General features: G+C 43.8%; 1 protein-coding gene across 1 annotated transcript; it reads left to right on the forward strand.

Moving 5' to 3' along the window:
- Positions 1–1,114: 1,114 nt before the first annotated feature.
- On the forward strand, positions 1,115–9,840 carry LOC130871269 (developmental pluripotency-associated protein 2-like). The gene is made up of 7 exons (XM_057764638.1): positions 1,115–1,147; positions 2,413–2,518; positions 3,523–3,659; positions 3,754–3,807; positions 5,105–5,399; positions 8,566–8,761; positions 9,756–9,840. The coding sequence occupies exons 1-7, from the start codon at positions 1,115–1,117 to the stop codon at positions 9,838–9,840; spliced, it is 906 nt and encodes a 301-aa protein (XP_057620621.1).
- The last annotated feature ends 6,112 nt before the right edge of the window (positions 9,841–15,952 follow it).

The raw sequence follows: 15,952 nt of genomic DNA on the forward strand, positions 1-15,952 counted from the left end.
AGAAACTGTGCTGTAGTGGTACACACCTTTAATCCCAGGGAGGCAGAGACAAATGGATCTCCATGAGTTCAAGGCCAGCCTGGTTCTAGGACAACAGGCTTTAAAGCTACAGAGAAACCCTGTCTGGAAACACTCCCCCCACCAAAAAAAAGGAAAAAAAAAGAAATGAAAAAAAATAAAATTTAAAGAGAGAAAGAGAGAACTATCCAATGTGACTAGGGCCTGGTGGCTCCTGCCTGTGCTTGTGAAGGTGAAGCCAAAAGACTGAGAAAATAAGGGCAGCAACAGCTTTTGTCTCAATGCCACCCACCTCAGACCACTAGGTCACCTTACTTAACCCCCCAAAGCAGCACTGTGGCACCCACATGGGAAGAAGGAGACCTTGCCTTTCCCTAACCCTCTGGATGTCATTCAGTTTCTGTCCCACAAGGAAGGGATCTGGGCCAATCTCCAAAGCCAGTTCTGGCAAAGCTTGATTTTGGACAGTGTTATTAGAATGTAGAAGCACCTGAGGGGACAGAAACAGAGAGAGATTCCTGGGACACACCTCCACCAGAGAGAGTCACGAGATAGGCATGACTTCATAGTCTAGATTACTGACAGTTCCTCAATAAATTAAGAATTCATTTTAGGGGGAGACTCTCTTTTTTTTGGTTTTCTTTCTTCTTTTTTCCTTCCTTCCTTCCCTTCCTCCCTCGGTCCTCTCTCTTTTTTTCCTCAAAAGTTTCACTCTGTAGTCCAGGCTGAGTGGAGTTGAGCATTTTGCTGGCTCAGTCTCTCCAGGGCTGGAATAACTAGCATGCACCACCCTTAGGGAGGGTCTAGTTGTGTAGTCCAGGCAGACTGCAAAGTCTTAAGGGGTGGGAGGGGGATATGGGTTTTTGATTTACGGAAGAATTCAGCTCTGTGCTATCAGCTGTCTACTGAGAGCTGTGGACCTGATAAAGTCACTGTCAGAGAGGAAAGGGTGGAGGGAGGAGGAGGGGAAAGAGCCCATTTGGGCAACAGGAAGTAGGAGGAGGCATTTACCTGTAAATGAACGCTCTGGTTAGCAGCAGTGAGCTCCCGACATCCTTGTCTTTGCTGCTTTTGTCTTCTCTGAAGCTTGCCGAAAATGTCAGTTGCCAGCCAGGACACTTATGACCAGGTAACTTTCTTTCTAGAAGAATTTATTTTCTGGTAGTTAGTTCTTTTCACTGTCTTTCTAGGTCTCGCTCTTGCTCCCGACTTGGGAGGAATCAATTCGACTTCAAAGCCTCCATCTTGGAATCTTCTGCTTGTTGCTTTTCTTATTTTGCACATGCTCGACAGTATGTATTCCCTAGGAGTAAAAGGAAACTCTTTCCCAGATGAAATAGTAATCTGTATCTTTGTCTAGGACAAGGAGTACCGTAGCTAAGACAAAATTTTCCCAGAAAAGTGAACTAAGATTAAGTGGAAGTTTTTGATAACTTAAACTTTTCTGATGAGAAGTAACCAGTTCCCCTGTACCCGGAGTGCCATGTGGGTTTCCCATCTAGGCATGAGTGATCCTGGGCCAGCTAAGGATCACTGTACAAAGCTAGGAGAAAGAACTGGCCAAGTCAACTCGTGGCTGCTTTTAGGCCTCATCTCCAGAGTGAAGTAATACCAATTTTTTTGTTTTGTTGTTGCTTTTTGCTTTTCAAGACGAGGTTTCTATGTGTAGCCCAGGCTGTCCTGGAACTCTCTGTAGACGAGGCTGGCCTCAAATTTAGAGATCTGCCTGTTTCTGCCTCCCAAGTGCTCGGACTAAAGGTGTGCACCACCATTGCCTGGCACTGTTTTTTTTTTTCTTTTAGGTAACAAAAGTAAACCTGTCTCTGGAGTATTTTGATAAGGTGTTACACAAATGTAAAAAAATCAATAATTGAAGTTTGGAAATAAGGGGGGGGTGAAGAAATTTCAGTAGAAGGGGAGGGGTATGGCACAAATCTGTAGGATGTTCAGGAACTTCCTCAAGGAGCTGTCACTGCTTGCTTTTTGTTGTTGTTGTTGTTGTTTTTTGCTTTTTGTTTTGATTTTCAAGACAGTACTTCTGTAACAGCTTTGGCTGTCCTGGAACTCACTCTGTAGGCCAGTCTGACCTCAGACTAACAGAGACTCGCCTGTCTCTGCCTCCCAAGTGCTGGAATTCTAAATTTTTTTTTGGTTTGCACTACCACCACCCAGCAACTCATTGCTTTTCTGAGCCTGGGCATATCACTCGCAAACCCGGATGACTGAGATCACCTATCGTCTATAGACAAGCCTCTCACAAGGACCACTCGTCCAAGTTCCGGGCATCTTGCCTGCCCAACACAAGAGCACAGATAGTAAATAATGAATTCAGTAAGCTTGCCTTGAAAGTTAACAGAATTGTTCACTGCTTTCTCTTTGCACTCGTACTTTAAGAGAGAACTTGAAGAAGAAATCATTCTAACGCTGGTCCCAGCCACGGATGATCTCACCTTAGAAGGCCCTACAGCAGAATCTTTAGCCACAGAGCTCAAGCCAGCAGGTAATGTCAAATTTAAGAGTCCCGGGAAAAACTGTGTAGGTGTGAAATGGTTATTTCTCAGTAAACTCTGGAAAGCTAAGAAAGTAGATAGTTTTTTTTTTTAAAAAAAAAAAAATCTTTTTGTGATTTATTTAACTTTATTTTATGTGCATTGGTGTGAAGGTGTCAGATCCGCTGGAACTGGATTTTCAGACAGTTGTGAACTGCCCTGTGGGTGCTGGATATTGAACCTGGGACCTCGGGAAGAGCAGTCAGTTCTCTTAACCGCTGAGCCATCTCTCCAGCCCAAAGTAGATAGTTTTTGTTGGACTTCGTTTTTCAGTGTTCTGCCTTGGCTGACCTGGAGCCTTTTCTGTAGACCTCAAACTCACAGAAAAATTCCCCACTTTTTCTTCCCTGGTGTTGGGATTAAACGCTTATAGACCTGAACCCCCAAACCAGACAGGCTTCTTACACCGCACAGTCCACTAAGCCTCACTGTAGTTCCCCATGAGAAAACTGTACCTCTCTAGGTGGCTAAATCCCATGTGCTTGCTGCCTTAATATCGGAAATAGATGCAGGGTGTTGTGGTACAGACCTCTAATTTCAGCCCAAGTAAGGCAGAGGCAGGCAGCTAGATCTGAGTGTGAGGCCAGTCTGTTCTACAAAGAGTTCCAGGGAAGCCTAGGTTACACAGAGAAACCCTGTCTCGAGAAAATGGAAGAAACAAACAAAAAGAAATAGAAATAGTTCTGCTGTCTAGAATACACACTGGCACATACATAAACATACTAAGACAATCTTAAGAGAAAGCATAGAACTTAGAATATGAGTGTGGGTGGCTGTCCTGGGTCTCCTATTTTCAGAAGCGTGTGATGTGATCTTGAATTCCTCAAGTGAATTCCTCATTTGTAACAGGCAAACAAAAGGCAGCTTTACGTGCAAACTAGATTGTCAACCACCCGGGACTAAACAGTTCTTGCTTTGTCTCTGTTCTTTTCTATGTTTGTTTCCCCAACGCCAGCTTCTTGGGATACCAACCCCTCGGTGTCCCGAAAGCCCCACCCGTCCCTGCCAGCCGTCCTGCCTCCTATTAATGAGGTGTCCCGGAACACACTTCGGGAATGGTGCCGCTGTCGCGATTTGAGTACGGACGGCAAGGTTAGCGTCCTCCCACTGGGATTCTTTGCTGTGTGGACTTTTTAAGTTTGTGGAGTTTTGTCAGGCTTTAACTATTTTCTCTTGATTTCCTTAGAAAGTGGAAGTCTACATGAGACTCCAACAATGTTCATATTCCGAACAAAAATGCGTGAGTAACGGGTGTGGTGACAATGGAGTTGGGCTCCCCTCCCCATGGCCTCGCTACAATTGCTCTATGTAACCTTCCTCTAAGGCAGGGTTACTGACATTTGAGGGACCAAATGTGTAGTTTGAACTCAACCTCTTTCTTTTATTTGATTATGTGAGGGTTTTTTTTTCCCCCGCCCTGAGGTCTCACCGTATGATGGGCAGCCTGGAATGCAGGCCCACCTGCCTCTGCCTCCTGAGTGCTGAATTAAGGATGTGTGCCACATCTAGGAGAAGGTCTCCAAGTGTCTGGGGTTGCCCCCTGTGTGGCTAAAGAGATCGTTGAGCTCTGAATTCTCCTGCTTGTAACCTCCCAAGTCCCAGGATTGCAGGCACTAATAGTGGGAATTACAGCCCTTGCACCACTAGGTTCCATGATTTATTGGTTTGAATGTAGTCATGTAGGATTGCTTAGGTTGTACCCAAACGCTACGCCCACTACACAGCAACTTCAAAACTTTCGTATTTGAAACTGGGTACTACAGTTGGGCGTGACACAACTAGGAACCCAGAACTGGGGAGCGGGGCGAGGAGGGTCTGTATTGGCCGCATAGTAAGTTCTTGGCCAATAGGACAGTGTTGCTCAAAACCAAAAGAACTAGAGGGGCAACAACAATTCTGACAGCGTGGGTGATAAGTTCAAGGTCAGCCTAAGCCTGTGGAGTTGGACTGAACAAACAAATCACCACCTGGGTGTGGTGGTACACACCTTTAATCCCAGCACTGTGGGGGCACAGGCTGGCAGATCTTTGAGGTTCCAAAGTCAGCCTTATCTAGAGCTAGTTCCAGGACTATTACTCAGATCCTGTTCTGAATAAATGAGCTAACAAAAAACCAAACCACCTTCAACAAATTCCACAACCATGTGCCTGGGCCTTGCTATCTTACCAGGTAGTCTTGTGCATCTTGTGTCCTTTCTGTGTTCCTACTCTGGAGGCACGCAGTGTCTCTCCCTGGACCTGGTGCTCCAAGTTTTCTCAGCTATTCTGCACCGGCAGTCCTGTCAAATCCCCTGGGAGTTGTGGTTGTAGGCGTTTACAGTTGGTCCTTTCTCCAGGCCAGCATCTTCCACACTGAGTCATTCTCCTGCTGGATCTCTGCTTTTAGCTGCCAAAATTTTCTCCCTGTTGAACCAACACTATAGAGAGTAGTGTTATTAAAACTGTGCTTGCTCAAGCCAGTGGGAAATTCCGGTGAAATCGGCATAACAAGTTCTTCTTGCAAGAGCATTTCTGAACACTGTTGAATTTTATTTTCAGCATATTCCCAAAACACCTCGTGAGGCCAGACTGAAGCCCATTCCGAAAAAAACCAACAAAGCAGTCATTGAAGGACCCAGACCCCGAGGTTTGAAGAGGAAGAGAGAGGAGGACGAGCCCGGTGTAGAAGTTCTGACTTCGGAAAGGGAGTCCGGCATAGTAGAAGTTCTGACTTCAGAAAGGGAGTCCGTTTGTGCAGCCTGGGGAAGAATTGCCATGCGAGCTTCTCAGCCTAGGGCTGAGAATCGCCAGCCTCTTCCCTCTAAAGCCAAAGCATTTCTGCCCCCAGTCACCGGTAAGACCAACAACAAGGTGTGAGCACTATGTGGTGTGCTTGGTTAACATTGGCGAGAGACAGAAGGACAGTAAAGTGTCAGGGGACTGTAAAGTCTGAAGACTGTCAGATGGGATGGAAGTTGAAGACTGGGGTCAGTAGTTCAAAGTGATCCTTTACTTGCGAACTCAAGACCAGCCTGGTAATCAAAGACTACATCTTAAAAATGAAGCAAAATTAGATCAGTGGTTCTCAACCTTTCTAACTCTGTGACCCTTGAATACATTTCCTCATGTTGTGACCCCATCCACAAGTTAATTTTTTTTTGTGGGGGGGAGGTTTCGAGACAGGGTTTCTTTGTAGCTTTGGAGACTGTCCTGGAACTAGCTCTTGTAGACCAGGCTGGCCTCGAACCCACAGAGATCCGCCTGCCTCTGCCTCTCGAGTGCTGGGATTAAATGCATGGGCCACCACTGCCCGGCTTCATAAGATTATTTTCATTGCTACTTCATAACTGCAAAGCTGCTACTTTCATCAAATTTTTTAGAGGCTTGCCAAAGGGGTCATGACCACAGGTTGAGAAACACTACTGTAGATTACAAATTTGACTCACATAGAACTTTATCTTTGCCTCTTGATGAATAGCAAGATCTTATTTGGACTAGTGACACAGTCTCATTGCTAAATATCAGAATTCCAATGTTGAAGGAAACGTAACCTAATAATGTGTCTGTCGGCCTGGATAAAGTACACTTTTCTTTCCTACTTAAGGCATTCATAGGGATTGGGAATGCCTTAAGTAGAGTGCCCGACGTGTTTGAAGCCCTGAATTAAATCCCTATCACCACATAACGGTTGACTTCACAGCACGTGCCTGTAGTACTGTAATCCCAGCACACGGGAGGCAGAGGCAGGCTGACCTTAAACTTGAGGGCAGTCTTAGTGAGTTCCAGGCAAATGGAAACTACATGGGGAAACTTAAAGCAAGGTGTGTGGTTAATAGTGATAAAATTAATTAATATTGTAGATGTATACATGTATGCATGCATACATACATACTATATAGCTAGCAAAGACTTTTATCCTGTTTTATAGACTGTCTGTTCAGTCTTTCCTTTGTTATACAGAATGTTGCAATTTTATGAGATCCTATTTATCAGTCGTTATTTCCAATTTATAAAGTCTTCTTCAGAAAGTTCTTCCCTATGTTAAAGTCTTTTGTTTTCCTAATAGAGTTGGGTCTTCCATCCATTTTCGAAGTTTTTTTGCAGAGTGAGGTGGATCTGATTGCTCTCTGATTTTCAGGAACCATTCAGCAAAGAGTCATTTTTCCGATGCATATTTGTGGCATTGTAGTTTATCTCAATCAAATGCTTCTGCATTATTTGTTGCTCTGACTGCGAAGGATTGCATTGGGTCTCCAGGTTCCTTTGTGCTCCCATAGAATTTTTAGAATTTTTTCCTGTTTCTGTGAAGAACAACGTTGGAAATTTAGGAAGTATATTGAATCTCTAGTTTGCTTTTGGTAAAACTTTTTTTGGGGGTGGGGTTGGTTTTTTTCAGACAGGGTTTCTCTGTAGCTTTGGATTCTGTGGTAGAACTCACTCTAGACCAGGCTGGCCTCAAACTCAAAGAGAACCATCTGCCTCTGCTTTGCAAGTCCTGGGATTAGAAGTGTGCATCTAGAAGGAGAGTGAGCACGAGCAAGGAACTCAGGACGGCGAGGGGTGCACCCACACACTGAGGCAATGGGGATGATCTATCGGGAACTCACCAAGGCCAGCTGGCCGGGGACTGAAAAAGCATGGGACAAAACCGGTCTCGCTGAACACAATGGACAATGAGGACTACTGAGAACTGAAGAACAATGGCAATGGGTTCTTGATCCTATTGCATGTAATGGCTTTGTGGGAGCCCAGGTAGTTTGGATGCTCACCTTAATAGACCTGGATGGAGGTGGGTGGTCCTTGGACCTCCCACAGGGCAGAGAAACCTGCTTGCTCTTTGGGCTGAGGAGGAAGGAAGACTTGATTGGGGGAGGGGGAGGGAACGGGAGGTGGTGGCGGGGAAGAGGCAGAAATCTTTAATAATTAAATTAATTAATTAATAAAAAAAATCAGCAAGAAAAAAGAAAAAAAAAGAAAAAAAAAAGAAGTGTGCATCTACCACTGGGCCAGGTTTGTAGGTAATTTTTACAATTTTTCCAATCTTAAAGCCATGGTGTATGTGTGTGTGGGGGGGAGTCTCATCTTTTAGGATCTTCAATTTCTTTCAGACTTTTTAACACAGTCTTCCACTTTCTTGGTTACATTTATTCCAAAGTGTGTATTATGTATGTATGCACTGAGGCTTTTTTTTTTTCTTGAGACAGGGTTTCTCTGTAGTTTTGGAGCTTGCCCTGGACCTCGCTCTTGTAGACCAGGCTGGCTTTGAACTCACAGAGATCCGAGTGCTGAGATTAAAGGCGTGTGCCACCACTGCCCGGCCCAGTCATGGCTTCTTAAATCATATCAGATACCCGGTGGTGTTAGTCATTGAGGGAAAAGGGTATTTAGTAGCAGTTGTTACCTTCCTTGTAGGAAAAGCAAGGGTTTGAGTAGCTTGGTTCAGTGGTAGAAGTCTTTCTTAACATGCATGAGGTCCTGGATTTAATCTCTAGTATGGGAAAGAAAGGAAAGTGGAATGCAAGTATTAATAATAAATGTAGTGTGAAACATTTAGAAAAATCTTTTTTTTTAAATATTTATTATGTATACAATATTCTGTCTGCATGTGTGCCTGCAGGCCAGCAGAGGGCACCAGACCCCATTACAGATGGTTGTGAGCCACCATGTGGTTGCTGGGAATTGAACTCAGGACCTTTGGAAGAGCAGGCAATGCTCTTAACCTCTGAGCCATCTCTCCAGCCCTAGAAAAATCTTGAGCCAAGAGCAAGCATTCTGCAAAGTAACTAAGATTCCTTTGAAACACAATTTGTCGTTAGAACTGTCATCTGTACTGTTTGCGTCTCACACAATTTTTTTTTGTGTGTGTGTGGTCTTAAATAGCATGTTATAATAGTTTTGACAGTTTATAAGTTATCAGAAATACGTTTGATTTTTAGCAGACCACAGAGAGCAAATTCAGGAGTAACTTTAGGGGAGAGGGCACGAAGCATTGTCTTGATCTTGTTTTTTCTCCTTCCCAGGATGCAGGTGGTGTGTCGTCCACGGCAGGCAGCTCCCTGCCGATAAGGAAGGCTGGGTTTGCCTGCAGATGCTCGCCGGTCAGACCTGGGTTCCAGACAGTCCCCAAAGGATGATACCTCTCTTCATTTTACCAGCCTGTGTTTTCCCATCCCCCGGAATGGAAGATAATATGCTCTGCCCTGAATGTGCCCACAGGTAATCCATCCCCAAGCACCTCTCTCGGTATGAGAAATGGAAAAAGCAAGACAGATGAACTTCTGAATAATCGAAGCCTGAGATCAAATATCCTGCTTTCTCTTAATTTGCCATAAAGATCAGATGAAAATAGGGATAGTGGATATTAGCTGCTTTTAAGGGGTTAGGAAGGTACCATGTAGTTTGGTGAACACAGTGTGTGCTTAGTATAAATAAGGCTGTGGGTTCAATCCCCAGCACAGCATAAAACCAGAGGTAGGGGCATAGAGCCCTAACTGGGTTGTATGAGTTCCGGCATTAAAAATATAATGAACATTAGTTGCTACTACATATGTATTTCTTGGAACTACAAAAGTTAGTGAGAAAATCCAAGCTGAAATAGAAATGAGTAAAGAAGGTGTGATTGGGGTAGCTCAGAAAAACTCACGGGTGAGCAAGGCTACCACATTGTCCTGATTGGCTTCAAAGACCCAAAGAAAGTAATACATTGGCCTTACAAATACTGCTTTTGATTTTAGTTCCATTTATTTCGTTTGGGCTCGGGTTACTGATTATGGTTGAGGGCAGAGGCATGCCGTGACACAAGCGATCAAGATCAGGTCCTCGGGTTCCCTGGCAGGTGGCTTTACTTGCAGAGATCTCTGACAGCCCTGCCTTAGTCGCTAGAATTCAACATCTATTCATGAGTACAAAACCTCTGTGAACCCTTAGAGCTGGTAAGCAGAGCAGCCTTCACTCACCCCAGGATTCAGGAAAACCATCTTGGGAGCTCCCTGAGTGAAATGGATTCCTTATTTGTTCATTTGGTTTTTTATTTTGAGACAAGGTTGCAGGCTGATGTCAAATTCAGTGGCAATTTATCCGCCTGCCTCCCTCCTCATCCTGGGATTAAAGGCGTGTGCCACCACCTCTATCTTTTATCTTTGTTAAGGGAAAAGTCTTGGATTCTTCCCCTGGCAACTTTCTTTACAACCCTCTAACTTTTCTCTTGCAGCAATAGGAAGATGATGAGGAATTTCGAAAGGGACAGACGCACTGAAAAGAAACACAAACTGCTACGTGAAAATGTGCCACCTTAGACTGATGCCAAGGTTTTGTGTGGTGAACTGACGAGTCTTATAACTGGATATCCAACCATCCCTGCATTGGACTTGTGCAATACAATTTTATTCATGGGGTCCAGAGAACAATTGGGGTGAAAAGATTAAAATTCCTGTCTTCAAGCAACCCAGTCTCAATTTTCAGAAAGTGCCTAACTGAACTTTAGAGAACAGGAAAACAGTTCCTTAGAGAAGGTCCAGAAACCAAGGAGTGTTTAAAATGATAAATAGGTGGAATCGTTGTTATAAGAAACAGGGTAATTTAAAGCCTGCTAGTCTGTTCTGAACTACACCGCCGGCCATCTGTACGGACTTAATACTTAATATGAATTAAAGGTGTGCAGATATTTTCTTATTCCCTGAACAGTCCAGCTCGTCTGCTTAGACAGTATTACATTGTACTAAACACTACACAGAACAGTGAGATTATGGTACATGCGTATAATCCTAACACATGAGAGACGCGGGTAGATCTCTGATTTCCAGGTCAGCCAGAGTTACATGAAGTCCTGTCTCAGAAACAAAAAAGGCATGGGGGACGAATACTGAAGAATGGTTGGTGTATACAAATACTTTTCCTGTTTTGTATCAGTGCAAGGATGTGGGGCAGTTCTAGAGGCAATCCCCTCGCACTCAGGTACATGACAAAACTAAGACATCATTTTCACTCCTATCTTTGTTATTTGTGTGTGTGTGTGTGTATATATATATATATATATATATATATATATATATATATATATATATAATATGTTTGTCTACGTGTATGTGGGTACCATGGAGCCTAGAGAATGTTGGAGTCCCTGAATTTGGAGAGGTGAGGTGCTTAATGTGGGCTAGGCAGCCAAACATGGGTCCTCTGAAAGAGCAGCAAGTGTTCTTACAATTAGAATTACTGAGCTGTCCCTCCACCACTCCCCACCCCCGAGACAGGCAAGCATACGGAATAGTTTAGCAACCTGGGACAACACTTAGTTTGGGTTACACACAAACACACATACACATACCCCTTTCTGAACAGTGTACCCAGCAATGTGTTAGTGATCTGAGATGCTTGCACATTGTGTGTGAAGGTAAAAGGGACAACTTACGGTCTGAGGAACCTCCGTACTGCCTTCCATAGGGGACAGATTTACATTTGCACCAGGCATAAAAAGCTTCCTTTCCCTCCATCTCTAGCATTTGCTGTCATTTTTCTGGCTGTTAGTCATTCCAGCTGTGAGCTGGAATCTCAGTTTAGTCTAATTTCCATTTCCCCAATGGTTAAAGATGGTGAACTCTACTTGAGACATGATTGTCAAGCCTTTCAGTGTAATTTAACTTTGCATTAGAAATATCACTTGTCTTTTCAATAGTGTATTTCATCAAGACAGTGATTATACTGGTGTATTTCATGGTGTCCAACAAGGTTGTTAATATCTGTAATTCACGTCCCATAGAGAATTCTACAAAAGAAGTCTATGGGTGCAATTATCCCTTTACTGATAATTTTGATAATGTATCTAAGAAATTAAAGAGTTTCCTTACCCTAAACCACACGGTCCTTGGTTCCTTCAGCTATTTCCTGACTCAACTACTATTTTCAAGTGATTATTCACAGGGTAATTCTATTTCCAGCTGAACATGGTGGCTAATGCCTGCAATTTTTGCACTTGGGAGGCGAGGCAGGAGGATTACTGTGAGTTTGAAGCTAGAATGGGCTACAGTGATCACCTCATTCCACCCACCCCTAAGTGATAAGCCTCCCTACCACAAATTTTAATTCTATTTCAGGAATGGTCTCTATTGGGTAAATAGTTCCTTTGGGCAGGGTGTCTTAAATATATTTTAGTGTAGGGATAACATGAAGGTTAAAAAAGAAAGAAATTAGAAAGCCTATAAGACATTCCTGCAAACATGGATAAGGATGTCTCTGAGAGTCTCACAAATTGCTTCTGATCCTCCTGCCTCCACTTGAGTGCTGAGTATGAGGACTACAGGTGTGAGCTATCGCCCTAGTGATGCCTATGGTGACAGAGATCCCATCCATGGCTTTGTGCATGGTACCCAAGCCCGCTAATAGCTAAACTGCATCCTCAGTACTCGCAGCTCCATCTTTCTCCTTGAAGTCCCAATCTGGCTTTGCATGACCTTTTAAGTAGAACACCATTTACATACTGTCTTTGAAGCACATGGATTCTTATGCTTGTTTTGTTTTATAGCTCCAAAAATTGCCTCAGGTTTGACATGGGGAGCATGCTCTTAATCCCTGTACTCAGGAGACGGAGGTAGGAGGTCAGAACATCAAGGCGACTATACCAGAAATTCCGGGCCTGTCTAGACTACTGGAGATCCTGTCTCAAGAAAGGAAAAGTTTCTTCAGCTAGTCTAGTGCACACTTGCAATTCCAACATTTGGGAAACAGACAGGGGAATAACAATGAGCTAAAGCCCAGACTGAGTTATATATTGAGACTCTCAAAAATGCAAACGAAAAAACAAGTTGATCCAAGTGAAGTCTGTATTCGAGTCTTACAATACCAGGCCTCTGGAATTGGCAAAGATGCTTCCAAGAATGCTAGTCACAAATTCATGGCATCAATCCTACTTTTTAATCTTTCCCTTTTATTGAAAGTATACTTTTTTTTTTAAAATCACATATCTGGATTATAGTTACTCCTTTCTTTACAACTCTAAGTCTCCCTCCCCCCTCTTGACATAGGATCTCATTCTGAAACCCTGGCTGACCTGGAAATCACCATGAGACAGGATGGTCTCAGACTTCTGAGATCCTTCAAATATGCTACAAGGCTCATACTTAACCATTTTTTTTTAAAAAAAATATCAGTGGTATATCTTCTAAGAAATGCTATGTTTGAGGAAATATGACCAGGACTACCTTCCATAAAACATTTCCAGTAGGCTGGGCGGTGGTGGCGGCGCACGCCTTTAATACTAGCACTCGGGAGGCAGAGGCAGGCGGATGGCTGTGAGTTCGAGACCAGCCTGGTCTACAAGAGCTAGTTCCAGGACAGGCTCCCAAACCACAGAGAAACCCTGTCTTGAAAAACCAAAAATAAATAAATAAATAAATAAAATAAAAAAAAAATTTCCAGTCTCAGAAAGATAAAAACCAAACAACAAAAAGGTCTACTTTTTCTTACATGCAGATTTTTTTTTTTTTAGTTTTGTGTATGTGGATGTGCCTGTGTGCCTGTGGGAGTTTGCGAATATCCAAGGGTTCAGGTGCAGGTTCAGGTGCCTGTGGAAGCTTGAAGAATGCTCTGGAAACCCGGGAGCTGGAGTTAGAAGCTATTGTGAGCCATGCTGCGGATGCTGTGAAAGAAACCTGGGGCTGCTGCAAAAGCCAAGTGCTTCACTTGAATGTGAAAAGGCAGGCACAGGGGAAGGAGGACACAGGGAGGGGTTGGACGGGGACAAAGCCGGAGAAACAACAAAAGCAACGTTTGCTTGAAAAAAGGCCACAATGCTGCTAAATTTCTTGTCAACTAATTAAGAAAATAACTATAGCCAAATTCTTGTAAGTGTGCCAGAACCAAACTTCTGCTGTTGGGGTGCTGAATGGTGGACTTTATATACAGTTTTATGATTTAGCAAATCACTTGGTTTCCATATATGAATATAATTCCCTATTTTTAACTCAGTTTGCTTGCTTGTTTGTTTGGTTTGGTTTTGGGGACAAGGTTTCTTTCTATGTAATTTTGGCTGTCCTGGAACTTGCTCTATAGACCAGGTTAGCTTCAAACTCAGAGATCCTCCTTGCCTCTTTGCCTCCCAAGTGCTGGGATTAAATACCTGGGCGCCTACCATTCGGCTTTATTTAATTAAGTAATTAATTATTTTCGAGAAACAGAGTCTAACTCTGGAAGATTTTGCTTGTTTGTTTTCTGAGATAGGGTTTCTTTGTAGCTTTTGGAGCCTATCCTGGAACTAGCTCTTGTAGCCCAGGCCGGCCACGAACTCACAGAGATCCACCCGTCTCTGTCTCCGAGTGCTCGGATTAAAGGTGTGTGCCAGCACTGCCAACGATTTGTTTTTGTTACTTTAATTATGTATATGTATGTGTATATATGCACATGAATGCAAGTTCCTGCAGAGGACTGATGTGTCACATTCCCTGGAGCTATGGTTCCAGGCAGCTGGGAGTATTCTCTCTCACTGTCTTAAGATGTTTAACTTGGCCGGGCGGTGATGGCTCACACCTTTAATGCCAGCACTCGGGAGGCAGAAGCAGGCGGATCTCTGGGAGTTCGAGACCAGCCTGGTCTACAAGAGCTAGTTTTAGGACAGGCTCCAAAACCACAGAGAAACCCTGTCTCGAAGAAAAAAAAAAAAAAAACCCAAGATGTTTAACTTGCTTTTCTTACGTGTGTGGTGTTTTGCCTGCATGTATATTTGTCTGCCACATGCCACATGTCCCTGTGGAGGCCAGAAGATGGTGTTAGGTCCAGGTAACTGGTGTTACAGAAAGTTGTAAATTGCCATGGGAACTGAACGTGAATCCTCTGGGAGAGCAGCCACTCTTAGAAAGAAAAGAAAGTGGGTCGCAGGTTAAACTTGGGAGCTGGGACTAACCTACCAGGCCGTTCATGGTTTAAATATTTGGGGTGAGCTTTACATAGAATAAGAAAGTAACTATCTTCTGAATGAGCACCTCTTGTGCACCCATCACACAAAGGAAAAAGGGTGCAAAAGAGCCCCGTTAGCTACGGAACAGACGCTGGAGGGATTAATCACCAATGACAAATGTTCACTGTCCCCCCTGGAGCTGGGTGCATCGGGCTATTTTGAGCAAACCCTATCTATCAGTGTTGACCCATAATAGCACCCATCCGTTATGTGACTTTGAAATATGCCCGATGAGGTCAGCTTTATGGCCTGCTTGGCTCCAAATTACCACAGGACTAACATGCCTGTCGCTCTCACCAAGCAGCCTTTGTCTGGACATTGCTGCTAAGGCCCAGCCTCACTTCCTCTTCACCCTAAAATAAAAGAGAAACAGTGGAGGTGTTTGTTGTAATTATATAAAAAAAAAAAAAAGTGGCGTGAGAGAGAAAGATGCCATGAACAGAGTTCACTCGGAGGGATTTTTATTAGAGGAAAGAGAACGTGAAGGGAAGGAAGGGGATGGGGGACCTGTGGGTAAAAGTGCCAAAGCTAGCCCCCTGAGTTTGAGCTCTGTGACCCACATGGTGGAAGGAGAGAACTCACCCCCTCAACTTTCCCTCTAACCTCCATACTCAGTGGCATGTGTACTTCCCCAATAAATAAATAAAATAATAATAAATAAGCAATAGGTTACATATTGAATATTTGTGAGAAACGTTTTTGAGGCATTCATAATTGGTTTTATGCTTCTGTACTAACCAAGAGTGGTATTTGTTTTGAGGAAATATCTCAAGTAGCCCAGGCTAGCCTCTAATAATTGATCCTCCCAACTCTAGCTCCCAAATGTTCGGACTGGAACACGTGTGACCCCACATTCAGTTTGTCGTTGTTTGCACACCAGGGATCAAACTCAGGTGACCAGCTGTGTGACAACTGCCTTTACCTGGTGAGCGATCTCCCCAGCCCCAATTTTTCCAAATTAAAAATTTAGTTTGAGAGCTGGAGAGATGGCTCAGTGATTAAGAGCACGGGTTACTATTGCAGGGGACTCAGGATGGATTCTCACAGAAGATTAAAAACCCATCTACAACTCTAGCTTCAGAGGTTCTTGCGCCCTCTGCTGGCATCTATGGGCACTGCATGAACATGATAGACAAGTGGGGAAACACCTATAAACAAAACAAATTTATCTTTTAAATTAATTAACTAAAGCTGGGCCGTGGTGGCGCACACCTTTAATCCCAGCGCTCGGGATGCAGAGGCAGGCGGATCTCTGTGAGTTTGAGGCCAGCCTGGTCTACAAGAGCTAGTTCCAGGACAGTCTCCAAAGCCACAGAGGAACCCTGTCTCAAAAAACAAAAATCAATTAATTTGGGAGCACACAGGCCTTTAATCCCAGCAGTAAGGAGGCGGAAGCAGATGGATCTCTGAGTTTGAGGCCAGCCTAAGTAGCTAGACTGTCTCAAAAACAAGACAAAATAAAT

Source organism: Chionomys nivalis, chromosome 3 (assembly GCF_950005125.1).
Source record: "Chionomys nivalis chromosome 3, mChiNiv1.1, whole genome shotgun sequence".
Taxonomy (NCBI): Eukaryota; Metazoa; Chordata; class Mammalia; order Rodentia; family Cricetidae; genus Chionomys; species Chionomys nivalis.

Coding starts and splice junctions, on each gene's coding strand:
- LOC130871269 (XM_057764638.1), top strand. CDS start 1,115: ATGTCAGTTGCCAGCCAGGACACTTATGACCAG. Junction 5,400..8,565: donor ATTTCTGCCCCCAGTCACCG/GTAAGACCAACA, acceptor TCTCCTTCCCAG/GATGCAGGTGGTGTGTCGTC. Junction 8,762..9,755: donor TGCCCTGAATGTGCCCACAG/GTAATCCATCCC, acceptor TTTCTCTTGCAG/CAATAGGAAGATGATGAGGA.